The sequence below is a fragment of the Phocoena phocoena genome, chromosome 9 (assembly GCF_963924675.1).
Source record: "Phocoena phocoena chromosome 9, mPhoPho1.1, whole genome shotgun sequence".
Taxonomy (NCBI): Eukaryota; Metazoa; Chordata; class Mammalia; order Artiodactyla; family Phocoenidae; genus Phocoena; species Phocoena phocoena.
In genome coordinates, this window is record NC_089227.1 from 68,667,412 (window position 1) to 68,694,819 (window position 27,408).

The 27,408-nt window shown below is 40.5% G+C and overlaps 1 protein-coding gene across 1 annotated transcript in view; it reads right to left on the minus strand.

Moving 5' to 3' along the window:
* Positions 1–18,882: 18,882 nt before the first annotated feature.
* The window catches only part of DOCK4 (dedicator of cytokinesis 4), a 274,676-nt gene continuing 266,150 nt past the window's right edge, over positions 18,883–27,408 (minus strand). Inside the window, 4 exon segments of the mRNA XM_065883569.1 lie at positions 18,883–19,317; positions 22,550–22,611; positions 25,342–25,455; positions 27,183–27,255. Coding sequence (XP_065739641.1) covers positions 18,883–19,317; positions 22,550–22,611; positions 25,342–25,455; positions 27,183–27,255 — 684 coding nt within the window.

Below are 27,408 nucleotides of genomic sequence, written 5' to 3' on the forward strand. Positions count from 1 at the left end.
CAGGAAACTCCACCCCATTTCCCCCGCCACTCCCGCCTCCCAGAAATTCTGACTCTACAGAATAGGAGGAATAATTGAGTATTCTGACCAATGGAAAATAAAAGCTCTCTAAAGACATGAGCGATAGTATATTTGGGGTAGGAAATTGTATTAGTCTTCAAATAATAAAACATCAAAAGTAAAGTATTCCAAGAAAGACTGCATCAAGGGCCATTACAGCAATCTACATTAGAACAAACATTAGTGTTATATATTGTGCTGTGTTTTGATTTCTGACTTTCACTTCCCCTTAACATCAACCACTCCCTTCCACTGCATCCTATGGACTGCTGATACCCCAGAACTGCTCTGAAATAATCCCCAATACTCTACCCTTGGCCCACCACTTCCTCTCCTTCCAGTTCTCACTCCTTCCACATCCTCTCTTTGGCTTTATCTAAACCTCCAGTCACATTCCTCCAAGTCTGTTAGACCTCCACAAGTTTTTACTTCCTTCCCTGCCTGGCCTAGCCCAATGACCCTTTGCTTTACATGTGTCTTTAGGCTTTGGTCTTTCATGCCCTACTAATCCTCAACTATGATGAACCAGGATAAAGGCAACTTTCATCTGCCTTCCTGGGAGCTAGACCTTGGCCACTGAATGCCCTTGGAGAAAGTTACAAAATTGCACCAACTGGTGCCATCACAAAATCAGGATCTCTAATCTCAGTGGGCCCTCCACTGCCTGGTGATTCTTATAGGTATTTAAGCATCACTGACTCTAACAAATTTGGCCAAAACTTCACAACTCTCCTCAGGCCTACTTTACCAACTCACTGTCCTTACTCTCAGTAAATAAGTCTCTTCCTGCTGCATGGATAAAAGAGGGCCACTAGTAGTAAACTGTATAAACTCCTGCTACATCTCTACTGTTCTTTATTCAGCATCAAGAGTTCGAGATGAATAGGCATCCCTGCTTTTCATCCACCCTCTGGATTCCTTCTCATCCTCAGGAACATCTTCACCTACCCTATAGGCCAAAGATTTCTCTCTCAGATGTATTCTGTTGCAGACAGAACTGTTCTGTTTGTCCTTCCTGCTTCTCCACAACTCTGCCTTAGGTCAGACTGACCTTCCTGCAAACCCCCAAAGGAGCCCCTAGCTGGTCTTCCAGCCTCCTCCATTCTTTGCTTCTTCCAGTCTCTCCTCCTCACCACTGTGAGTAATCTTGCACAGCAATCTTTCTAAAACATAAGTCTGAGCATGCTTTCCTCCTGCTTGAAATCATTTAGAGGCTCCTCATCACCACTAGAAAAAATGTCCCAAGATCCCTGGCATGACAAACCATGCTTTTCATAATCTGTCCCTGCCCACCTCTTTAGCTCCATCTCTCTACTCTTGGTTTGCTACCAGGTGCTCCTGCAGTTAGAGTCCACTTAGCATCCCCTAAACACTACATGCTTGCTCCCAGGTCTCTGTTGTGCAGGTTTCTCTTCCTGGAATGTCTTTTGCCTGTCATGTCATTCCTGGTGGCTCTTCAAGTCTTTGATCAAGAGCTACCACCTCTGTGATGTCTGCTCTGTCCCACTTTACCCCAGTACCCCTCACTCTAGGTTAAATGCCTCAAAACTACCATAGCATCTTCCTCATTATTCTTTTATAGGCCTTATCATGCCTTATCATTTATTCATCATTTTAGCTAGTTATTTTTTACAGAAGTAAATCAATCATAGAAAAATGGAAAATACATATAAGCAAAAAGAGAAAAACCCAAACCTAAAATTCCTCTACCCAGATTTAATCAATACTAACTTTAGGGCATATACTCTAGAATATATTTCCAAGTATGTATGTGTAAATAATTATTTGATAATGGGCTTATATTGTATATATTATACTACACATTTTTTTTTAAAGTATTTATTATTTATTTATGGCTGTGTTGGGTCTTCATTGCTGCTCGGGCTTTCTCTAGTTGTGGCGAGCAGGGCTACTCTTTGTTGTGGTGCATGGGCTTCTCATTGCAGTGGCTTCTCTTGTTGTGGAGCACAGGCTCTAGGCACGCAGGCTTCCGTAATTGTGGCACGCAGGCTCAGTAGTTGTGGCTCGCGGGCTCTAGAGTGCAGGCTCAGTAGTTGTGGCACACGGGCTTAGTTGCTCCGTGGCATGTGGGATCTTCCCTGACCAGGTATCAAACCTGCGTCCCCTGCATTGGCAGGTGGATTCTTAACCACTACGCCACCAGAGAAGTACCTGTACTACACTTTAAAAATAAAAATTTTATATCATAGTTTTTGAGTTAGCAGTGTTATATTACCATGTCAAAAAAAATACATACACATCATAATTTTTAATAACTGCTGAGAATTAGTGTATACATATTTTATTAAAGCTATTCCCTACAGTTAGCCATTTAGAATATTTCAAGTTTTTACTATAATCAGTGTTGCAATGATTATGCATAAATATTTGTGTACATTTCTGATAAGGGTATTTTCTTAGAATAAATTTTTAGAAGTTCAATTCCTGGATCAAGGAGAATTTTAGAGAGTGTTGGTAGTTATTTGCCCAATAGGAAAATCATCTTTTGTTTAAAGATTGGTCTATTTCTCTTCCTTCCCATCAGGGTAGAGACTCCTACAAGCTGGACACATTGTCTTGTTATTTTCTGTGTCCCCAGGACCACACTTGGGAGTATCACTGCCTCACATCAAGCATGTCAGATTCATGCCATCTGGCTGATCGCCCTTTTCTAGGAATAAGAAAACACAAAACAGGTCAAGATCATTAGCCCTAGACAAACTTAGTTCCAGTATTTTCATGAAAATACATCAACCCCACAGTATGATAAACAGGGTATTTGAACCTATGTTTTGAATGGGATATATATCATGTAAATTCTGCATCTATGGGCCTTGCCACTCATTTGGTGATTAATCACTTGTTCATGCTCTCCATGGCACTTCTTGTGATTTTTTTTTTTACTAGTTAACATACATACCTCCATTTTTTTCTCAATTAAGAATAAATTCCTGGAAAATGGGGATGATTATACTTCTTTGTATGCCTGTAAGTTTGTGCCCTCAGTAGGCCCTCAATAAATATTTTTTAATTACCCCAATACATCTAATCTTGATCATGAAACTGCTAGGGGGAGGGACATGGGCCTCATTCTGCTAATGTTTTCACCCCTCATAAAGGGCCAAATAAGAGAATTAACTGCCTTTCACAGTGAGCCCTCAGCACACTCATTAAATATAGTTGGAGGTGACTCTCTGCTCAGTGTCACTCACGGGTGGTAATGAGTGGATGGTCTTGCCTGAGGCAGCTGTTGGGCATTGCTAGGAGTCACATAGGAGGTCAAGGACAATTTCAGCACCTCAAAATAAATGCATAATTACTGTTGTCACCCAGCCCCCACCCTTCAGCCCACTAGTTTCTTCACTATGTTTCTAATATATATATATATATATATATATATATATATATATATATATATATATATATATATATATATACTTTTTTTATTTATGGCTGGGTTGGGTCTTTGTTGCTACGCACGCGCTTTCTCCAGTTGTGCTGAGTGGGGACCCTCTTCACTGCGGTTCATGGGCTTCTCACTGTGGTGGCTTCTCTTGTTGCAGAGCACGGGCTCTAGGCACATGGGCTTCATTAGTTGTGGCACGTGGGCTCAGTAGTTGTGGCTCGCGGACTCTAGAGCACAGGCTCAGTAGTTGTGGCGCGTGGGCTTAGTTGCTCCGCAGCATGTGGGATCTTCCCGGACCAGGGCTCAAACCCGTGTCTCTTGCATTGGCAGGCATATTCTTAACCACTGTGCTACCAGTGTTCCTAATATTTTATGCATCTGACTTGAACAAATTTTCTGAATAACACACAGCCTTCCACCAATTTAAAGAATATGGGAATGTTCTTTAAAAGCCAGTAGCAGGAATATGGGAGCCATTACCCCCTCAACAGGTTGCTCAAGTGCTTTTGACTTGAAATCTGCAGCAATCAAGCACTCAAGGTTCAAAATGAACCCCACGATCTTAGTCTAGAAAGTCTTTGAAATCACAGCTGAGCATGATGAGGTAGAGAGAAAGAAGTAAAACAGGTTGAAACTTACTAAATAACATAAAATTACTATTAAGAGGCTACATCTCACTAAATACATGAGGTCAGGGTGATAACTAATCAGCTCATTTCTGTAAATTTTGACTTTTATTTTTTTAATTTTTAATTGAAGTATATAGTTGATTTATGATGTTGTGTTAATTTCTGCTGTACAGCAAAGTGATTCAGTTACACACGTATATATCTACATATATAGATAGATAGATACATTCTTTTTTAATATTCTTTTCCATTATGGTTTATCATAGGATGTTGAATATAGTTCTCTGTGCTGTACAGTACAACATTGTTTATGCATTCTATATATAAAAGCTCACATGTGCTAACCCCAACCTCCCACTCTATCTCTCCCCCAACCCCCTCCCACTTGGCAACCACCAGTCTGTTCTCTTTGTCCACGATTCTGTTTCTGTTTTATAGATAAGTTCATTTGAGTCATATTTTAGATTCCACATATAAGTGATATCATATGGTAATTTTAGATTCCACATATAAGTGATATCATATGGTATTTGTCTTTCTCTTTCTGACTTACTTCACTTAGTATGGTAATTTCTAGTTGTGTCCTTTTGACTCTTGGATTAGGAGTATTAAAAGTAGTTTCTGGGGAATTCTCTGGCAGTCCAGTGGTTAAGACTCTGAGCTTCCAATGCAGGGGGGATGCAGGTTTGATCCCTGCTCGGGGAACTAAGATCCCACATGCTATGCATCCAAGAAGAAAATTAAAAAAGGTATTTTCTGCATCTGTCCCACCTTATTTCATCAAGAGTAATGGAAGCCCCAGCCCCTAGTCACCTACCTACACCCAAACAATGCTCCACTCAGAGAACTGGGCCTCCACCTCCACTCCTCTTACCCTACTTCTCAGCCTTTGAGGTTTCATGAAGCAGTACAATAACAACAAAAAAATGGGGGGACGGTGATAAGGTTGTTACCTTTTAATTGTGCAAGTAAAGATATTGCGGGGAAAAAACCTCATCTACTACCACTAAAAGTTCAAAAACAGAATACTGTAATACCCTGGATAAAGAAGATCCCACAAAGAAAAGTTCTTCTCAAGTTAAGACAATTGGAAATTTAAGCCAATATATAAGCCAAATATATTTTTCTCATTTTACAAAAAATGTGTGAAAACTTCACAGTGGAGCAATATTGGCGTTTGAGAAGCTCCATTAGTCCGCGCTGGCATGCTTGCCACTTTTCCCAACCACACTCCTTTCTTTCTGTTTCCAGTCTGTTGTTCTGGGCCACCACTCTCCTGCTCCCCTCACCTAGTACTTCTCCTCCTCTGCTTACACATCTTTTTTCTTGAAGCCCATGGAGCACTGATTCTATTGTGGGCCAGTACCCCTTTTTCTTGCCTTTTAACTCTATTTCTCCCCAGTTCTCTCCTTTAAGTTGCATCCCAGATATCCTGATTACACCCCATTGCCAGGGAACCCCAGCATTACTGAGTAGGAGGAATCAGTCTATCCCACTCACTTCTGGGAGATTGATGAACTTGACCAGATCCAGGCTTGAGGCTGCTCCTGCTTCTCCTGATCCAGAATTTACCCATTTCTAGATGATACTCTAAGTTGGTTGTTCCTTGGCCTTCTCGTCTAATTCCACTGAAACTTAAAAATATATATAAACAACTATTTGGTCATAAATTTAGAAAATTCAAAATAAAGACATATTGTCACCCATAATTTCACTCCTTAAAACAACTATTACTGGTATCACTTTGGTGTATTTTTTAAGTATGCATCTTTGAAAACACTGCTGTAATCAAAGTTTGCATATACATTTATTTATTTATTTATATCTTTGTTAATCAATTATACTCCAATATAAATGATGTTGTGTTAATCTCCTGTGTACAGCAGAGTGGTTCAGTTATACATATATATGTATCTATTCTTTTTCAAATTCTTTTCCCATTTAGATTATTACAGAGTATTTAGCAGAGTACCCTGTGCTATACACACACACCTTTCACTCCTGTGGGACAACTTCTGTAGTATAATTGTTTTCCAGTTTGTGGGTTGCCCACCTGGCATATATGATATTTGATTTTATCGCAATTGTGACTCTCCTACTGTCTTGTTGTGGCTTCTCCTTTGTCTTTGGATGTAGGGTGTCTTTTCTGGTAGGTTCCAGCACTTTTTTGTCACTGGTTGTTCAGCAGTTGTGATTTTGGTGTTTCTGTAAGAAGGGGTGAACTCACATCCTTCTACTCTGCCATCTTGTCTCCTTCTCCTGTACAACCAGTGTGTATACTTTAAATCTTGCTTTTTTTCATTTCAAACACTATTGGTTTTTCCTTGTTGTTCCTAGTCCTCAAATACATTTTTCAAATTAGCATATACCATTCCTTTTTTTTTAAAACATCTTTATTGGAGTATAATTGCCTTACGGTGTTGTGTTAATTTCTGCTGTATAACAAAGTGAATCGGCTATATGCATACCTATACCCCATATCTCTTCCTTCTTGCATTTCCCTCCGACCCTCCTTATCCCACCCCTTTAGATGGTCGAAAAGCACTGAGCTGATCTCCCTGTGCCATGCAGCTGCTTCCCACTAGCTATCTATTTTACATTTAGTAGTCTATATACATAAGTGCTACTCCCTTACTTCGTCCCAGCTTACCCTTCCCCATCCCTGTGTCCTCAAGTCCATTCCCTATGTCTGTGTCTTTATTCCTGTCCTGCCCTTAGGTTTATCAGAACCTTTTTTTTTTTTTTTGAGATTCCATATACTGTGTTAGCATACAGTGTTTGTTTTTCTCTTTCTGACTTACTTCACTCTGTACGACAGACTCTAGGTCCATCCACCTCATTACAAATAACTCAGTCGTTTCTTTTTATGGCTGAGTAATATTCTATTGTATATATGTGCCACATCTTCTTTATCCATTCACCTGTCAATGGACACTTAGGCTGCTTCCATGTCCTGGCTATTGTAAATAGTGCTGCAATGAACATTGTGGTACATGACTCTTTTTGAATTATGGTTTTCTCAGGGTATATGCCCAGTAGTGGGATTGCTGGGTCATATGTTAATTCTATTTTTAGTTTATTAAGGAATTTCCATACTGTTCTTCATAGTGGCTGTACCAATTTACTTTCCCATCAACAGTGCAAGGTTCCCTTTTCTCTACACCCTCTCCAGAATTTATTGTTTGTACATTTTTTGATGATGGCCATTCTGACTGGTGTGAGGTGATATCACATCGTAGTTTTGATTTGCATTTTTCTGATGATTAGTGATGTTGAGCATCTTTTCATGTGTTTGTTGGCAATCTGTATATCTTCTTTGGAGAAATGTCTATGTCTTCTGTCAATTTTTGGATTGGGTTGTTTGTTCTTTTGATATTGAGCTGCTTGTATATTTTGGAGAGTAATCTTTTGTCAGTTGCTTCATTTGCAAATATTTTCTCCCATTCTGAGGGTTGTCTTTCGGTCTTGTTTATGTTTTCCTTTGCTGTGCAAAAGCTTTTAAGTTTCATTAGATTCCATTTGTTTATTTGTGTTTTTATTTCCATTTCTCTAGGAGGTGGGTCAAAAAGGATGTTGCTGTGATTTATGTCATAGAGTGTTCTGCCTATGTTTTCCTCTAAGAGTTTTATAGTGTCTGGCCTTACATTTAGGTGTTTAATCCATTTTGAGTTTATTTTTGTGTATGGTGTTAGGGAGTGTTCTAATTTCATTCTTTTACATGTAGCTGTACAGTTTTCCCAGAACCACTTATTGGAAAGGTTCTCTTTTCTCCATTGTATATTCTTCCCTCCTTTATAAAAGATAAGGTGACCATATGTGTGTGGGTTTATCACTGGGCTTTCTATCCTGTTCCATTGATCTATATTTCTGTGTTTGTGCCAGTACCATACTCTCTTGATTACTGTATCTTTGTAGTATAGTCTGAAGTCAGGGAGGCTGATTCCTCCAGCTCCAATTTTCTTTCTCAAGATTGCTTTGGCTATTTGGGGTCTTTTGTGTTTCCATACAAAGTGTGCAATATTTTGTTTTAGTTCTGTGAAAAATGCCATCGGTAGTTTAATAGGGATTGCATTGAATCTGTAGATTGCTTTGGGTAGTATAGTTATTTTCACAATGTTGATTCTTCCAATCCAGGAACATGGTATATCTCTCCATCTGTTTGTATCACCTTTAATTTCTTTCATCAGTGTTCTAAAGTTTTCTGCATACAGGTCTTTTGTCTCCTTAGGTAGGTTTATTCCTAGGTAGTTTTATTCTTTATGTTGCAATGGTAAATGGGAGTGTTTCCTTAATTTCTCTTTCAGATTTTGATCATTAGTATATAGGTTTGCAAGAGAATTATGTGCATTAATTTTGTATCCTGCTACTTTACCAAATTCATTGATTAGCTCTAGTAGTTTTCTGGTAGCATCTTTAGGATTCTCTATGTATAGTATCATGTCATCTGCAAACAGTGACAGTTTTACGTCTTCTTTTCTGATTTGGATTCCTTTTATTTCTTTTCTTCTCTGACTGCTATGGCTAAAACTGCCAAAACTATGTTGAATAACAGTGGTGAGAGTGAGCAACCTTGTCTTGTTCCTGATCTTAGAGGAAATGGTTTCAGTTTTTCACCATTGAGAATGATGTTGGCTGATTTCTTTCCTTCTGCTAACTTTGGGGTTTATTTGTTCTTCTTTCTCTAATTGCTTTAGGTTTAAGGTTAGGTTGTTTATTTGAGATGTTTCTTGTTTCTTGAGGAGGATTGTATTGCTATAAACTTCCCTCTTAGAACTGCTTTAGCTGCAACCCATAGGTTTTAGGTTATTGTGTTTTCATTTTTATTTGTTTCTAGGTATTTTTTGATTTCCTCTTTGATTTCCTCTGTGATCTCTTGGTTATTTAGTAGCATATTGTTTAGCCTCCATGTGTTTGTATTTTTTACAGTTTTTTCCTGTAATTGATATCTAGTCTCATAGGGTTGTGTTTGGAAAAGATACCTGATAGGACTTCAGTTTTCTTAAATTTACCAGGGCTTGATATGGGACCCAAGATATGGTCTATTCTGGAGAATGTTCCATGAGCACTTGCGAAGAAAGTGTATTCTGTTGTTTTTGGATGGAGTGTCCTGTAAATATCAATTAGGTCCATCTTGTTTAATGTGTCATTCAAAGATTGTGTTTCCTTATTTATTTTCATTTTGGATCATCTGTCCATTGGTGAAAGTGGGGTGTTAAAGTCCCCTAGTATTATAGTGTTACTGTTGATTTCCCCTCTTATGGCTGTTAGCAGTTGCCTTATGTATTGAGGTGTTCCTATGTTGGGTTCATAAATATTTACAATTGTTATATCTTCTTCCTGGATTGATCCCTTGATCATTGTGTAGTGTCCTTCTTTGTCTCTTGTAATAGTCCTAATTTTCAAGTCTACATGAGAATTGCTATATCTGATATGAGAATTGCTACACCAGCTTTCTTTTGATTTCCATTTGCATGAAATATCTTTTTCCATCCCCTCACTTTCAGTCTGTGTGTGTTCCTAGGTCTGAAGTGGGTCTCTTATAGACAGCCTACAAAAACGGTCTTGTTTTTGTATCCATCAGCCAGTCTATGTCTTTTGGTTGGAACATTTAATCCATTTACGTTTAAGGTAATTATTCATACAGCAGGCTCTTTTTTTTTTTGCGGTACGTGGGCCTCTCACTGTTGTGGCCTCTCCCACTGCAGAGCACAGGCTCCAGATGCGCAGGCTCAGCAGCCATGGCTCACGGGCCCAGCCGCTCCATGGCATGTGGGATCATCCCGGACTGGGGCACGAACCAGCGTCCCCTGCATCGGCAGGCGGACTCTCAACCACTGTGGCACCAGGGAAGCCCTAAGGTAATTATTCATATGTGTGTTCCTACTACCTTTTTCTTAATTGTTTTGGGTTGTTATTGTAGGTCTTTTCCTTCTCTTGTGTTTCCTGCCTAGAGAAGTTCCTTTAGCATTTGTTGTAAAGCTGGTTTTGTGGTGCTGAATTCTCTTAGCTTTTGCTCGTCTGTAATAGTTTTAATTTCTCCATCAAATCTGAATGAGATCCTTGCTGGGTAGAGTAAACTTTGTTGTAGGTTTTTCCCTTTCATCACTTTAAATATGTCCTGCCACTCCCTTCTGGCTTGCAGAGTTTCTGCTGAAAGATCAGCTGTTAACCTTATGGGGATTCCCTTGTATGTTATTTGTTGCTTTTCCCTTGCTGCTTTCAATATTTTTTTCTTTGTTTAATAATTTTTGATAGTTTGATTAATATGTCTTGACATGTTTCTCTTTGGGTTTATCCTTTATGGTACTCTCTGTGCTCCCTGGACTTGATTGACTATTTCCTTTCACATGTTAGGGAAGTTTTCAACTATAATCTCTTCAAATATTTTCTCAGTCCCTTTCTTTTTCTCTTCTTCTTCTGGAACCCCTATAATTCGAATGTTGATGCGTTTAATGTTGTCCCAGAAGTCTCTGAGACTATCCTCAATTCTTTTCATTCTTTTTTCTGCTCCCTGGCAGTTATTTCCACCATTTTATCTTCCAGCTCACTTATCCATTCTTCTAACTCAGTTATTCTGTTACTGATTCCTTCTAGAGTATTTTTAATTTCAGTAATTGTGTTGTTCATCACTGTTTGTTTGCTCTTTAATTCTTCTATATCCTTGTTAAATGTTTCTTGTATTTTCTCCATTTTGTTTTTGAGATTTTGGATCATCTTTGCTATCATTACTCTGAATTCTTTTTCAGGTAGGTTGCTCATTTCATCTTCATTTATTTGGTCTTGTAGGTATTTACCTTGCTCCTTTTTCTGTAGCAAACTTTTTGTTGTTTCATTTTTTTTTTTTGATGGATGATGCTGTATTCCTGTCTTACTGGTTGTTTGGCCTGAGACATCCAGCATTGGAGTTTGCAGGCAGTTGGATAGAGCTGGGTTCTGGTGCTGAGATAAGGACCTCTGGTAGGCCTTACTCCTACTGATATTCCCTGGGTTCTCTGTTAGTCCAGCGGTTTGGACTCAGAGCTCCCACCACAGGAGCTCAGGCCCAACCTCTGGCTTGGGAGCCAAGATCCCATAAGCTTTGTGGCACAGTTAAAAAAAAAAAAAAAAAAAAGGAAGAAAGGGAAAAAGGAGCAGTACAATATCAAAGGATAAAAAACAAAATAAAATTAGAAAGATAAAAAATACATTAGGAAAAATAAAAATATAATTGAAACAATTGCAACAAGTTAAAATAAAACCACAACAGAAAAAAGAAAGAAAGAAAAAGGCGGGGGGAGAACAAGCCAAAAGGAGAGATCACTAACAAAGTATAAAGAATAAAATAAAATTAGAAAAATAAGATTATTAGGAAAAAGAAAAATATAAAAGAATCAAGAACAATGAATCAACAAGGTAAAACATAACCCCAATCTAAAAGAGGAATAAAGAGAAGAAAAAAAAGAAGAAAAGCCTTGGCTATGGGGGTGGAGTTTAGGTGGGGGGTGGAACTTAGGCAAGGCCAGTGTTTTGGGTAGGGTGGAACCTAGGTGGGTTGGAGGGTGATGTTTGAGCATGGGGTGGGGCCTCTGCTTAGGACCTGCACAGAATGGGAGAGGCAGCACCTTCAAAGGAGTGCCTCTGGACTGTGGGTTTCCGGAGTTTGGAGGTAGGGCTCTGAGTGAGGGTGTGTAGGTGGGGTTTAGGCCCAGCTTGTTGGAGGGTGTCACTGAGTGTAGAAGTAGGGTCCTGGGAGGGATTGTAAGAGCGGGGCTTGGGCTCTGTGCGGCAGGAGGGAGGCTCCGAGGGCAGAGGATTAGGCCCAGGAGCCCAACAGGCTTCCTGGTGCCTAAGTGGACAGGTAAATCGCTGGCCCCATTCCCTTCCATTCCTTCATTCCCTCTCCCACTGTCTCCCCCAGGGTCTCCCCCATCGCCACTGGACCCCTAACCATGGGTGGTAGGTGTAGGAACTCCTTCCCTCCCCCAACCACCCCTCAGGGGTCCTGGTCTGGAGGTCTGGACTTTACTTTTGCTCCCCCTTCCTTCCCTCCCACTCCCTCAGGACCCACATGGATGGAGGGGGCCTCGGTGGGCAGAGGATCAGGCCCGGGATCTCAACAGGTTCCTGGGTGTCCAAATGGACAGGGGAAACATGGCCATGGTGCCTTTTGATCCTCTGCCCTCCCAATGGTTCCCCAATTTCCCCCTTTGGGCATGGGATCCCTTCCCCTCCCCAACCCGCCCCTCAGGGGCACCAGTCCCATCCCTCCTCTACTTTTCCTCCCTCTTCACTCTCCCCACGCCCCATGTCCTACCCAGTCGCTGGGGGCTCCTCCCGTCCCCTTAGGTGTCCGTGGTCCCCCACCAGTTCCTGGTAGGTGCCCTAGTTGTGAGGAGATGTGAATTCTGCATCCTCCTAGTATGCCATCTTGACTCCACCCCCCATTCTTTTGATTGGATGTTATATTTTATGTAGCTATCGCCATACTAACATTTCTATGACTTTAAATTTTTGCCTGTTGTTTCCCCATATACCCATGTTGCATTTTGAATTATTTTCTTCTTGTAGATTTCCAGTCATGAGTTACAGCTCAAAGGACATGACCATTTTTTAGATTCTGGATCCATACTGCCTAATTGCATTTCAAAAAGGTTATCCTAATTTAGTGCCACCAGCTATATCAATGAGGACATCTTATCACCATACTCTTCCCAGAATTGGGTGCTGTCATTTTATACATATAGCTAATTTTATAAGTAACAAATGTTACTTTATTGTTGTTTTCATTTGTTTTTCTTTGATTAGTAGTTCAGTTAGTTATTTTACTATGTTTGTTTATGGTTCATTTTTTGTAAATTATTTATTTGCCTATTAGCATATTTTCTCCCTTCCTTTCCAATACTTATGTCTCTTAACAGTCTTAATTATTATTTTAAAAAATCAATTTAGGTGAATTCTTCATAAGGATATTAACATTGTCATATATGGTGCAAACGTTTTTTTAGTCTGTTTGCTCTTTCATCTTGGCTATATTTTTCTCTGACTTATGTAAGTTTTGAAATTTCATGCCAACTTGTAAATTCTTAGGCTCAGACAGTTGCCTTACCAAGAGGAATAAAAAAGGGAGAAAAGAAAAGTTAACTGAAGTTGGTAAATATTTAGTTATATTTGTTCTTGTCTTCAGGCCCAGCCATCAGATCAGTTGCATTAATTAGATCAAAGGTCACAGCCAGATTCCCCCTCACTTCCTCATAGATATGGAAGGATTCAGAGGGAGGTGAGGTGGGGTCAACTCATGGGTAGAGAGCATAATCCTGATGAGGGAAGCCCCTTTTTCTGGGTTTGGAACAAGGACTTGGGTAAGTTGTAGGTGGTGTGGCAAGAGGTTGAGGTACAGTGAGGGGAGGGATGATGGATGTACCAGGAGACCCTCTGCCAAGTTTCATTACAGGCTTGAAGTTCTTTTAATGCTGTGTATTTACCTTTTTAAAAAGAATTAATTATTTTCTAATAAGCTAATTTTCTCCCGCTTGGAGGGAAATAATGTGGGACGGTTGCCTCTTGTTCCCAAGTCAGTCACACTAAGACCTGTGTGTGCTTTTTTCAGGATGAGAAAATTCACATTATTGACACAAACGGAACTTGTAAACTGGGGATATGTGCAGAATTCTTTCCAGACCTGTCTAAAAGTTGTTTCTATTGGCTGCTTAGTGCCGCTACTAAAGAACAAAGAGGAGCCAGCCCCTTAAACCTCTTGCAAATGACTTAACAGATGGGCTTTACTCATGAATGGAATTAAAAGTTGCTTGTATTACTGCCAACCACTTCTCCCAGAGGAGTTTCGTATAGGACCAGAAACTCCTCCCCTTCACTTCCTACTATCTGCCACATCCATGCCTTTGAAGTAGAAATCTCCTGGCAAACTTTGTATGTGCTTCGCAAAGAGCTCCAAATCCACATCTGTTTTGGATTTGGAGGGGAAAAAAATAAAGTGAAACCAGTGTGGTCGTATCTGAATGAATGTTGCAGAAATCATTTTTAAAAATCTCTTAAAATATATCACAGTCAAATACGCATACAGTTGTTTAAACCATTGTGAAAAACAGGAGTTTCCTGCAACATTCCTGTCCTGCAGCCATTTTCACTCCAGAGGGGCCATCATTTTCAAGTTATTTCTTAACTTTTGCTCTTATATCTAAATTAAAGCATATTAAATTGCTACTTTTTGCTTGTCTTTAAATTTTAGGCATTACTGATTGACATCCTTATATGGAAGATGAGAATTTGTTATTCTCCACATACACAGATTCCTTCCTTACCCTCATCCTTCCAATATAATTTGGAGTTAGACCAATATATATTTTGCATTTCCATGACTATGTAAATATTATGTATAGCTGACCCCCATGGTATACTATAATTACGTTACTTATCTAAACATTTTTTTTGTTTTTTCTGGAGTACATTTTTTCCCCCCTGACTTGCATAGCTTTCCAGGTACCTCTCTTATCCATCCCTCAACTATCTTACTAAAGTATAATCTCCTCTCGGTAAATTGAAACACATCAAGCATTTCATTAGCCTCATCTTCTTTGGGACACTGCACTCTGGCATTTATTATGGTTGTTCAGGTCAGTGCCCTCACTTCTAGGTTTTTGGCTTCTTCACTGATTGTGAATGACAGGGGTAAACTGGATAAGTGAGATGGTACTTGTGTTCAGAATGTTGGGGATTTTCTAGTATTCTATACAAATAGAGAATCTAAAATGCCTTCCTAGCAAGCTCTTCTCTGAGATGAAGTATTTTCAGTAGGCGCTATACTGTTAGTGCCTGTTACTTTAATGTTGTCTCATTTCTCCTTTTCATTTTCTTTGTAGGGTATCAACTTCCTTACACACAATTCTGTAAAATACTTACCTGGTTTAGTAACATTTTTCTCAAAGTTTAGGTAAGGCAGCAATATTTTCTTCCCACACAGCAAAAAATCACTCCATCAATATCCAATCTTGGAAAAATATTGCTGGTGGCACTAAAATTGGTACAACTCTTTTGGGAAATAATTTGCCAGTATGCAAGGTAACTACAGAAATCATCCTTCCCTTGCCTTTGCAATTTTAGTCTAGGACTCCATGCTAAAGAAGTAACCCAAAACATGGAAAAAGCTGTATGTCAGAAGAGTCCCAGTGGTATTATTTGTAGTAGTGAAGAAGTGGAAACGATATCATGTCCATTAATAGGGGAATGGCTAAGTAAATGGTGGGAATATATACTTCCCTTTTTATGTACATGTAATAACATGAAAATACTTACTGTAACGTTAAACAAAAAATCAGAGTAGTCCATCCAGGTACACCGTCATTAGCACTATGTAAAATACACATGTGGAAAACTGAAACCATCTACTCTATACAGCTTATGTCTACATGAACATGACCTCACTATTCCAATGTTTGCTGGCATAACTTTACTCTTCCAGGAGTCTCTTTGCCAGGTAAATAAGTTTATTTTTCATAACGTAATTTCTCAACAGACCCATCAAATTGTCAATAGAAAGTATCAGTTAACAGAACCCCTCAAACCTGCTGTTTCTAACCAACCCTCAACAATTATATCATGCATGATCTTTACCCAATCTTAAGGTCTGCTCATTGAAAGATCTACCTTAAACAAAACTCCAGAATTTCAATAAAATCTGATTTTGCCCTTGCCTCTCTAAGACACTGCCAAAGCTCTGTTGAGGTGGTGCTCCCCCTTATGGCAGTGGGAAGTGATCTCAGCCCTGTATTATCAGTAGATTGTGTTGGGATACGTGGGAAACCAGCACTCAGCAAAGAAGGAAAACTATGCCACATATGCATAAAGAAAAAGACAAAAGGAATATGTAAAAATAATAGTTATGTTGGGAGATTGGTGTTCTGTCAAATTTTCAAGTCTTTTGAACGGTATCCTTATGTGATGAGGACAAGGTTTATTTCATTCAGTAACTAAGAATTTATTTATTCTGATGATAAAGCCATCTTTTAATGTGTAAAGATCAAATAAAGGCAAAGCTGTGTAACTTGTTATTTTCTTTGTTGTGTTTTGTAGAGAAAATATCAATCTGAAGAGAAGACTACTAAGGTAGGAAAAGAAGCTATTCATATTGTAATGAGGCCTGTAGAATCGAAAGACTCATGGGTTCAGTGGTAATGAAAATGATCCCCAAATGCTCTAAAAATCACTTAATGTTGAGAAATAATCAGGAAGACATGGACAGTGACCTTTAAATGGGTTTTGGTATTTAGTGGAACAGAGGCTTTAGACAGGGGTTTGCTTAGCACTGAGTGACACAAATGTAAATCTAACACAGCATCGACGCATCTCACAAAATTAAAAGCCAGGGTTTATTAACAGACTTGGTAGTCAGTGGATTTTGCAGCGTTAAATGTATTTCCTATCAATCAACATTTTATGAAAATCAGGAGGAAAGCAGGCAGGCAGATAGTTTGCCCAACTGGCAAAAGCTGCACTCAACTAACTATTCCTTTTGTACACTTGGCAGTTATTTACACAGCTTCTGTTCCAGGTAAAGATATGCTGATGACAGGAATAAACACAAATATCAAGATTAATCAGGTAATTTTATTTAATATTTACCATTCAGCAGCAACCAACATGAACATCTGGGCTAACAGAATCTCTTGAAATGTTCTGCTATATAGCTGCTTCAGAAATACACACACATGATCAACTGTTCATTGCCAAAAAAAAATTTTTTTTAAATGGCTTCAAGAGCAAATAACACTGATTTATACTGTGCCCAAGCACTAGTCAAGGAATCTATTAAATTACAGAGGAAAAGGAAATCAAAGAAGCTTTGTTATCTTATGCATGTCACCTTATTTAAATGGAAGGAAGTCTTTACTTCTTTAAAGCAACAGAAATACGGATCTTCATATATATATATATATATATATATATATATATATATATTTAAGGATGTGATTATAAACACAAAGTGTTATCATCAAAAGCAAAAGCTAGTTCAAGAAATTTTCAACCGAAAAACTTGCAAGATACAAAGCTAAAATTCATGTTCCTTTTCTCTATTATGAATAATTTCACTAAACATAAATATTTTAACATATATTAATTTTCTGACATTCAAAATTGTGAAGTCAATATGGCAGAATTATTGTTAGAAGCACATATGTACAAATATTTTTTTCCGTACATAAAGTATTTGGCATAATTATAACAATCATACTGCATCCACAACAGTTTGCTTTTATTTTTACTTTTTTTTTTACACATAATGGTATCTCTTATTAAAATTAACCAGTTATGTACAAAAATACTTGAACATTTATTATAGAAAACCTCTATAACCAGCCTCAACAGCGTATACCTGCTGAATGGTTTCATTTAGGGAATATAAAAAAGTTGTCACTGCCTTCCAGGTAAGCTACCAACAAAAACATACACAGTTAAACTAAATTGAGCTTCCCAACAAAAGAGGGAAAATATTCAACAGTATGATTTAAAATACAGTTCATATCTATTGTCAGTTGAGTGTTATAAACAGTCAGTAAAGAAAACAAAGATACAAAATACGTTCCCACATACAAGGTGCTTTTTCCACACTCCCATGACTGTGGCATGAGCGTCCCTATCTAGATCTAAGATGCTGTGTTGCAGTATTCAAGCTAGAGTGGTCTACGGCCATCCTCCTTCAACAAAAGGACAACAGGATTAGCTAAGAAGACAAGCTCCATCAGTAATAATGGAGAGTTGTGAGGAATTCCTTATTTTGTTCAGGATTGAAAGTTAATGCCCTTGCCTTTTGAAAGTCCTTTTGCCATTTAATCATGCTAATATATTTTCTCTCTGTTTCTTCATTTACTCTATTAATTTACTGCTGTCCTGTATTGATTCCTGAATTCTTGTTAATGGGACACATTAATTTGTGCCTACTTAACACATGAACATCTGTTCTTCTTTAGTGACAAATTTGGTAGAGGAAACTATCAAGTGAGGAAGCACAAAATTCAAGTAAACATTTCTCCTACGGTCTTTTGCTTCATCTACCCGATTGGAACTCTGGAAGTAAATTGCACCTTGAAAAGAAATACAGTAGATACCATGGTGCCAGGGTACTAAAGGGTTTACCAACCAATTGGTAAAGTAGCGTTTTAAGAATGTAGACATCAGCCAAGGTCAAAAGCAACCTTAAAGAAGTATTTTGCTTCAAGAACAAAACCACTTCCAGTCCCAATCCTTGCAACCCCTTAAGTTTACTGTCTCACTAGCTTGCTTTAACTTTTAATTCTGAAGATGTGCACTCATCATTCTGTTCATAGAAAGAGTCAGAAATCTCACCTTATTTACAGAAGTCTTCTAAAATAAGGACTGTTGTGTTTGTTAGGATGTACATCGACTTAATAAGCTTTCTTGAAGTATCAAGTATTCAGTAAAAAGTATACATTATCACGCTTCATATTGTTCGACAATATTCTATTGGTTTTAAGATTAAACTATGTAAAAAAAGTGAACATAAAAAGATACAAAAGAAGGCTTTATTACTATTTATCACTTCCAAATGAGAAACGCTGTAATGAAAATTCAGCCATACTTGGAACACCTGGCGTTTGAGATCAGTAACTTTTAATATTGTGCAACATTCTATTAACTAGTGAGTTTTAATTCCATTCATCTAAAGACAAATCTGAGTAAGTTATTAAAGTGCCTACACTAAATGTCTTCTCACCATACCTCTTATTTCTTGTAAACGGCAGAGAATTCATGGCAGGGAAATAGAAAAGGGACTTCTTATAACTGGGAGACTTTCCGGGGCAGGGGTCTGGGCCGCGGGCTGGGGTCCGTCCTCCTGGTCCCATTCTCCAGGTGTCCCGATCGCGCCGCCAGAGGCTTGGGGGGCAAGGCGGGCGGTTCCGCCGTGATGGGGATGGACAGGCTGTGAGGTAGCGGGACCGGGCGCCGCAGAGTCCGCTCGTACACGCTGTACGGCGGCGGCGTCTTGCTCTCCTTGCGCACCAGCTCTTCAGACCCACTGTGGCCCGACCCCGACCCCGGCGCCACCGACTGTTCGTTCACCTGATTTTCAAAGCCTGAGGTTTCTGACGTGCTACACCGGCTGAGGGACGAAATCCCACTGCTGTAGCTGCCGGACAGGATGGGTGAGTTGGAGATGAGTCCTGGGGAGTGATACTCCACTGGAGAGGGGGTGAAAGACTGCATGGATCCCTGTGCGGAGTGGAAAGGGAGGGGTGGGGGAGACACAGCAGAGAGTCACCGACAGACACTGTGATGAGCTCAACTGTGTCCCCCACCCATCCTTAGGTTGAAGCCCTATCCCCTGACCCCCCACCCCCACCCCCACCCCATGTCCCTACATTTGGAGATACAGCCTTTAAAGAACGAGTAAGTGAAATTGAGGCCCTCAGGATGGACCCCAACCCAATCTGGTATCCTTTTAGGAAAAAAAATTGGACACAAAGAGACACCTAAGATGCATGCACACGGAGAAAAGACCCTGAGGACATAGGGAGAAGGTGGCCGTCTGCAAGTCAAGGAGAGAGGCTGCAGGAGAAACCGAGAATGGTGGCACCTTGATCTTGGACCTGTAGGCTCCAGAACCGTGAGAAAATACATTTCTGTTGTTGAAGCCCTCCCAGTCCGTGGGGTTTTGCTCTGCCGGCCCTGGAAGACTCATGCAGACACCCAGACTCAAATCTGAGTGCTGGCGTGCCTCAGAACCGCACATATACATCAGGCATTTATCTGCCAGGGCCGCCAGTCCATTCAGTTCACCTCACTGACCACTTTACTCTTTATCATGGTCAGGACAGAAAGAGGATAAAGGTACTCAGGGAGAAAATGCAGAGGCATATCATTAGTCCCATGGTTTGAAGGATAGGAAACTGGCAAAAACCAAAACAAAACCAAACCCGTTGGAGGTACCACTTCCCTTTCTAGCTCAACAGAACCACTGGAAGTTCTAGCAACACTACTCACTTTCTCTTACTGGAGATATTATTTTGAAGCTGAGCAGGGCTGTCCCGTTTGGATGGGGCATGAATTCTTCACTTTCCCACCATTCCCACCCCAACACATTGAGGCCTCCTGGCCTCCTTCACTCATTTGTTAGCTGTCTAGCCCCGCTGGCATTGGAATGTGCTACTTCCCTAAGGGTTCCACCGGGAAATACTGCCCCCTACGTACTCCTTGAGTCCATTCAAAGCATATTAGCTTCTTAAGGTCTTATAATAAAGCAACCTAAATGATTTTGTTCAGCCCAGTGTTTCCTAAACTTATTTGACCATAGACCATTTTTTTCATGTATCACATAAACGGCCTATAAAACCAAGAAACGTTACGCTAGACTAACTTTACCTTGGTTTCTCCTTTGAAACAAAAACAATGCTAGTAGACACAAATCCTTTCATTTAGCGGGAGCCTAAAGTTGAGCATGGCTAGTTAAGAGATCCAAATTTACTGCAATTTTTTGTTAAAAATTAGACACTAAGTTCAAAATAAGGCAGGTAAGCTGAGTCTTCACAGGGTTAATTCCATCATTTATTTGCTGATAAAACTATCAGTCAAGGAGCTTTCTGCACTCTAAGCACAGCAAAGCTAGTAACTTGGTAGCACTACGCCCTCTAATGTAACCCAGGAGTTACAACACAAATGTTCCACCCATTTTCTCTTCAAACCTATTTTGTAAAAATACGGCTACGAAGCTACCTATGGCCGGTAAGAACATAGGCAGGTCTGTGGAGAGACAGTATACACCACTTTGCTAACTATTTGGTGACTACTTGAACATTTTCAGCCCTTCGATTCTATTTTTTAAGAATCAATTCCTAGTCTTATTACTACTCTACACAATCAAGTTAAAAAATGCATGTGTGAATTCCATAGCAACACGAGGGGCTCTTTGCAAGCAAGGGGAAGTGCAACGATGCAGAAACACCATGTTGCTTTTGTTCCCATCACATCAAGATGACAGTCAATGGCTCAGGGTGAATGCAGTCCCATGTACTTTACAATTAATAGCTGCTCTACAGAATGCCAACCAAACTAGCAAATAATTTGCACCCACCAGCAAATTTTGACATCAGCAATGTTGGCAATGCAAACAAAATCACACTTCTTTGCAGTTTTCTCCATTGGGGGGAGTTTCCTTCCCGATTCTCAATTTCTACCAGCAACAATCCTTAGCACCACAGATGTATGGGATCACAATGTGATCCCATGTGTTTGTAGAAGCTAATTTGTCCTTTTATTTTACATTAGTTAGAAATGTCTCATCAACAAAGGACATGGAATGTGTAAATCCTAAGTCATTCAGGTACAAAATCATTCTTTCAACACTCTCTTCAACCTCATATTAGCCTCTGGCATAGCAGCTCTGAACACCTGCCTCTGAATGTACTGACAATCCTTGCAGCCAGTCTGATTCAATTTGGATAGAGACTAAATATTATTCTTTTTTTAAAATTAATTTTTAAAAGTTTTGGCTGCATTGGGTCTTCGTTGCTGTGTGCGGGCTTTCTCTAGTTGCGGCGAGTGGGGGCTACTCTTCGTTGCGGTATGTGGGCTTCTCATTGTAGTGGCTTCTCTTGTTGTGGAGCATGGGCTCTAGGCGCATGGGCTTCAGCAGTTGTGGCACGCGGGCTCAGTAGTTGTGGCTCGTGGTCTCCAGAGCACAGGCTCAGCAGTTGTGGCACAGGGGCTTAGTTGCTCCGCGGCATGTGGGATCTTCCCAGACCAGGGATCAAACCCGTGTCCCCCGCATTGGCAGGCGGATTCTTAACCACTGCGCCACCAGGGAAATCCCTAAATATTATTCTTTACCTTCGTGAGGGATTCTGTATGTTTAGAGATGTTAAGAAGCCTATGTCTACATATCAAATCAAATGTCTGACCTTTAAAGCTTTCCAGTTTGTTTCCCAGAAATTTAAAAATTCATTTTACTGCCTTGTTTTTCATGATCAAGTATGTATCTCTAATGTAAATGGAAACCTTGGTGTAAAATATTACAAGAGGAAAAGTTGGCTTTGGCGTTTTCAAAATGGGTGAGGCTGATGAAAAAGGCACTGGACAATATTTAGTAGATCTTGATGATTGTTTTTCAATATACGTGTTTATTTTTGATGTCCCTTAAACCAAAAGACCAGGCTGAAAATGCCCTAGGAGATACATGGGGACCATTTCTTTCTGAATTCAGTGTACATTCTCACTCTAGTTTGTACATTCTCTTGCCACCATTTGGAGAAAAAGCCTAATAATCTGAAAACAAACGGCAGGCTCCCCAAAGGGAAAGTCTAGTGCTGTTTTCTTACCCATCTTCCTCTCCCCCTTCTTTATATGTTCTTTGCCTGGTCTGTGCAGATGAGAGCACCTCATTGATGTACCAGGGAAAAAAAGTAACGTGGGGCCAATCTCTAGCCTCAATCTAAACAAGAGCCTGTACCTTCAATGGAGATCGCCCAGCAGGCGATGGGGATACCGACGTCGTGTGTCTTGCTGGTGAAGCTGTAAAGACAGAGAGATCATTTCAATTCAGAAAACCAGACAGCTGACTACCTGCCAAAGCCCTCTGTGTGTACATACCCATATAGATGATCTAGTGCACAAGGGTCTAGGCAAGGGGGTGGGGAGCGACTAAATGGTGCCCACCCAAAACGGATTCTTCACAAAGGATGGCAGCTCCAAGACATGGGGTAATTAGTGAAAAGTCACCAGTGTATACATGATGCTTCAACCACAGTGACAGGACCCCAAGCTGGTCCAAAGTCCTTCCCACTTCCTCAAAGTCCATATGCTTCTCTGCTGCTTGGTCTATTTCAAAAGGTGCTTTTAGGTGTGAGGTGCCAGGGAGCAGACTTCGGGAGATAACTGCTGACTTTGGCCCTGAGCAGGAACTGGAAGACCCAAGTCATCCAGACAGCTTAGAACAGGTCCCAGAAATCTACTGACATCAGCCTCCCCTTCCATCCCCCAATATCCCTGAAATTGACAGGAAAGCCTTGGCCATATCATACAAGAGGTAAGAAGTTTTCCATTTTTCTCCCTAATGTTTGTCCTCGGGTCTTCCCTTTATCTCTGGGAGGTGGTATCCTATGGATTTTATCATCAAGGCCAAGAAGAACCCTCTCTTTGTTTCTCCCACCAGATTTTCAAGCCCTACACCCGGGACACAGCTTGTTTGATGGCACTGCTCTGTGTGTGCGCTTGTGGGTCAGATCCAGCTCTCTAAAGCATAACCACACATACTAAAAGCCTGCCGTGACACCGTCAACATGGTGCGTATAAGCCAGATTTCCCAATTCTGCCTACAGAGGTTTCAATGAGCTCAGAGTTTGCTGCTCTGTGATGAGCTGCCATTCTCCCAGATGTCACAGTGAGGGCTGTAACTCATAAGAAAACTGCAGAAAGGCTGAAGGGAAGAGAGACAGTTACCGATCCCCCCAACAGTGACCACACATGATGACATGAGGACAGACCATGACAGCAATCAGCGCAGAAGGGAAGGCAGCCCTGCCAAGTTAACCGGGAAGAGGTACGGTCGTCCGTGTACTCTGAGCCTAAGGAACCAGGAAGAGTGGCCGGTCCCCACACTGTGGGGTTGTGTGGCCTCCATCTTACACGCTAGGGCATGCTGTCAGCGTGTGCCATGTTCCATCACCACTGTTAGTTCTCCCGTGGCATCAGTTGTGGGTGTTGAGTATGGAAGAAAATCATGCACGTATAGAGAAGCAGATCTTGATTGGGAATGGTATGTCTGGCAGAAATCAAGGTTTACTATTACCTGGGACCCTCTTCCTCTCAACTTAGGCGTTCCCCGGTACCGTCACTGTGGGATGCGTAGCAGTCCCTGTGCGTACTGCATGTTTACAGTGATGTTTCTCTGGAAAGACCTATAGTAGTTCTATCGGTGTCCTTGTCTACAAGTCTGAATGAGCAGGAACCTAGATACCATGAATATTACTGTTCCTTAGAAAATGCTTTTTGAGTTCCCAACTTTAGGTACAGGCCAGGTTTAAACTGGAGGTTGCCTGAAAATATGGACATCATGAATAAAATACCAATTACTGGTTGATGAGTTTTAAACTCTCATGGTCACACTGACCTACTTATGCAGAGTATCAATTAAGGCTAAAGTTATTTCTTTTTCTGTTTAGAGATCTCACATGTCTGTCTTTCCAAATCTATTGGTGACTTTTTGCTTTGGCGAGTATAAAACAAACTGGGTAGCACATAGTTTATTTTAAAAAGAGAGAGAGTCATTTTTCTTAGTGAAAAAAGAAACTAGAAAGATGAGATGCTAAAATACAGCAAATGAAACATGGACGATCAATCCCGAAAAATCCATGAAAAACACAGTGTCATATTTTCTCTTGCCTTTAGGCTGTTGTATTTGTAAAGCTTCAAAACTACTCTAAATATACGTTAAGTGTTGAAAAGGCTCTCCCCATCACCAGGATGGGATAAGTAAAGCAGGGTAGCCCCTCTTAAAAACCGCCCCCATATGCAGGTCACCAAGCAACGGCTTGTTCAGGAGGAAAGGGGAACTATTATTGTTATAAACTCACGAAGGAAGTTTCTGAAGCATAATTTTCAGTGGTTCTCAAGTCTAGAAAGGTGTGGTAAAATACAGATTCTAAGGTCTTGGCCCAGAAACAGTAAAATTCTGATTCAGTAGGTCTGAGGTTAAGCCCAAGAATTTTGCTTCTTAAACCAGCACCCTAGGGGATTCAGTGCCTTGAATGAACCCTTTGAGAAATATGACCCTTGAATACAGACCTGTCTAAGCAGCAGATAACTACGGATTCACTGTTAGTTGTTTTCCATAAGCCTATCCAAATCACGGTTAGTCAATCCTATTTAGGGGCTACCGGAAACTGGGGCATCAGTCTTGAAGAAAGTGGCTAGACTTAGTAAAGGTTGATGAGAATGAGGTGATTCAGGATAGCATAGAAAAGATGCTAGAGTCTCAGCAAGGTGAGGGTACCCCCTAAATTCTGAGGATGGCATGTAGGAAAAGAACATTCTACAAAATCTGTCTGTGGGGTTTATTAGGAATGGTGCACTGCTTGACTTAGTGTAACAGGAGTTCAGGAAAGAGGGGGAACACTACAAAGAAATTATATAGCTACTACTAAGAACACCAAATGCCTACCTTTTTGAGGAATTCAGGACAAGCTGGAGTAGTCAATAAAAGTTATTTTATGAAAGTGATTGTTAAGTGCTTCAAATACCCACCAGTCTGTGTGGGTCTTGGAGGGACAGGGGGAGAGATAAGTTTCCCACCGTCCGACATGTTCTTGACTTCCTTCCCACTGTCCAGGCTCCAGCTGCTAGGGGTGGGATTCACAGCTGGAAGGGAAAAACACAGCTAAAAACACACGGTCTACTTGGCCCTGTAAACACTCTAAATCTTAGAAGAAAGTCAGAATTATCCAGAATGAAAAAATCAACTGGATTAAAAAAAAAAAACAAACTTCCTAAATACCGAACTTTTACTTAATTGCCTACCTCACAGTTATAGTTGATATTTAAATGGGTGATAGCATGTCTCTTTCTTTCCCTCAAGCAGTCAAACAGAACTATACATCTCTACATGAGAGTGTGGAAACTTGTTGAGAATTATAGATCTGTTTAGATGCTGGATAACAGATGGAAGATGTAGTCACTAGACTATTGTAAAGCTTGATTTTTAGTAGAAATTTCTGGACTAGTGGCACCCTGAAAGGGGGAAGGCAGTGGCACGCTAATATCTCCACTGTCTGGCAGAATTAGTGGCAAGAAACAGCCACGCCACACCGTCCTGTTGGCCCTTGTTTCTAAAGTCAATGGGCTATAGTGAAGAATGTCCTAAAAAAATAATTTGGAGTACTGACGGTATCATTCCTTTTTTGTAATCTGCCTGCTCCATGCTTCAGCAAGATGCAGAAATATGGAACAACCCCGTTAGGAACAAGGGCAAGACACACAAGGTTATAAATAGCCGCTCTGTGATGAGGTTTACATCAAGCCTTTAGAGATTTCCAGTAGCTTGCTGCCTGAACAGACACTGCCACCTGATGGACATATCTAGAATTTCAACATTTTACTATTCTTTATATTCCCACTTTCATTGGATGGAACTACCACTCGTAAAATACTTTTCCTCCGGTCCTTTTAAATGTGCTTTGTGGTTTTCTTTGGTATAAAAGGTGAGAAAAAGACCACGTTCCTAAATTCTCCCGACAAAGATCAATATCTGACTTGTAACTTTAAAGCAAAATGTGTGTTTTAAAATAACTGGCTACAGTTCCGCTGATTTCTATTTTGCAAGGAAAGTTTTAACGTATCGGTGTACTCAAATGACGATGCGGTCGAGCTCTTAATAAAGACAGTTACAATGCACTTTACACGGATATTTCGTTAGTGATTCTTAATTCACTGGCCTGGGGACTGCTCTGATTTTTTGAGGGCTGACCCTGGGAGGTGAGCGGGTGCCTTGCTGCCAGCCCTGCCCCCCTGGCTGAGGAAGTCGCATTTAATCTGCTCTTCCTCTGCTGTGTTGCACAGACCGATGCTAACTGGCTATATGAGCTGCTAGGCATATGTTTGTTTCTCATTTTTTCAGGTGACCTCTCCATCATGCACGGGATTGCAATTCTTAAAGAGCATCTGAGTCCCCGCAAACGACAGATGAGCTGGCAGAATGAACTCTGTAAGGCAGACACAAAGTGGGACCAGGGAATCGATCTGAGAAGGTGCTTTCTTTCATTGCGCTGAACAAGTAGCCTAATTGGCCACTCTGTTTCAGGTAGCGCAGGCCTTGCCTCGGTGACTCACTGAATGACACCGAAAGTCATTAAACAGAGGAGCCCCTACCTTGCTCAGATTCTGCTGTTAAATCCTACAAGAACACAGTTTGTGAAGAACGCATCAGAAATAACTGTCTTTCATTCATCTCCTAAAGAGCAAATTAGTCCAGATCATTAAAGGTCTGGAGATCCGCCTTCCGCACAGACACACGGGAGACTGGAGGAAATGAGGACAAAACAAACCATTACACATTCCAGGACTGATGAAGGGGCTGGCTTTATACCCACCTTTCTCAGGCGCAGAAAGATTTGGGTCACTGCGTGGCAAGGCCCCGTCTCCAATATGATTAAACAGCAGCCTCTGGAAAGGCACAAGAATCTATTTTTATGATGCAATATGCTAATATGTGAGACCTTCTAGAAAATGAGATGATTATCTTATTACTGAACCTTTTCGTTGAAAAAAATGTTTTTATATGCTGTGATGAGGCTAGGAAAAAGAATTCAATTATAT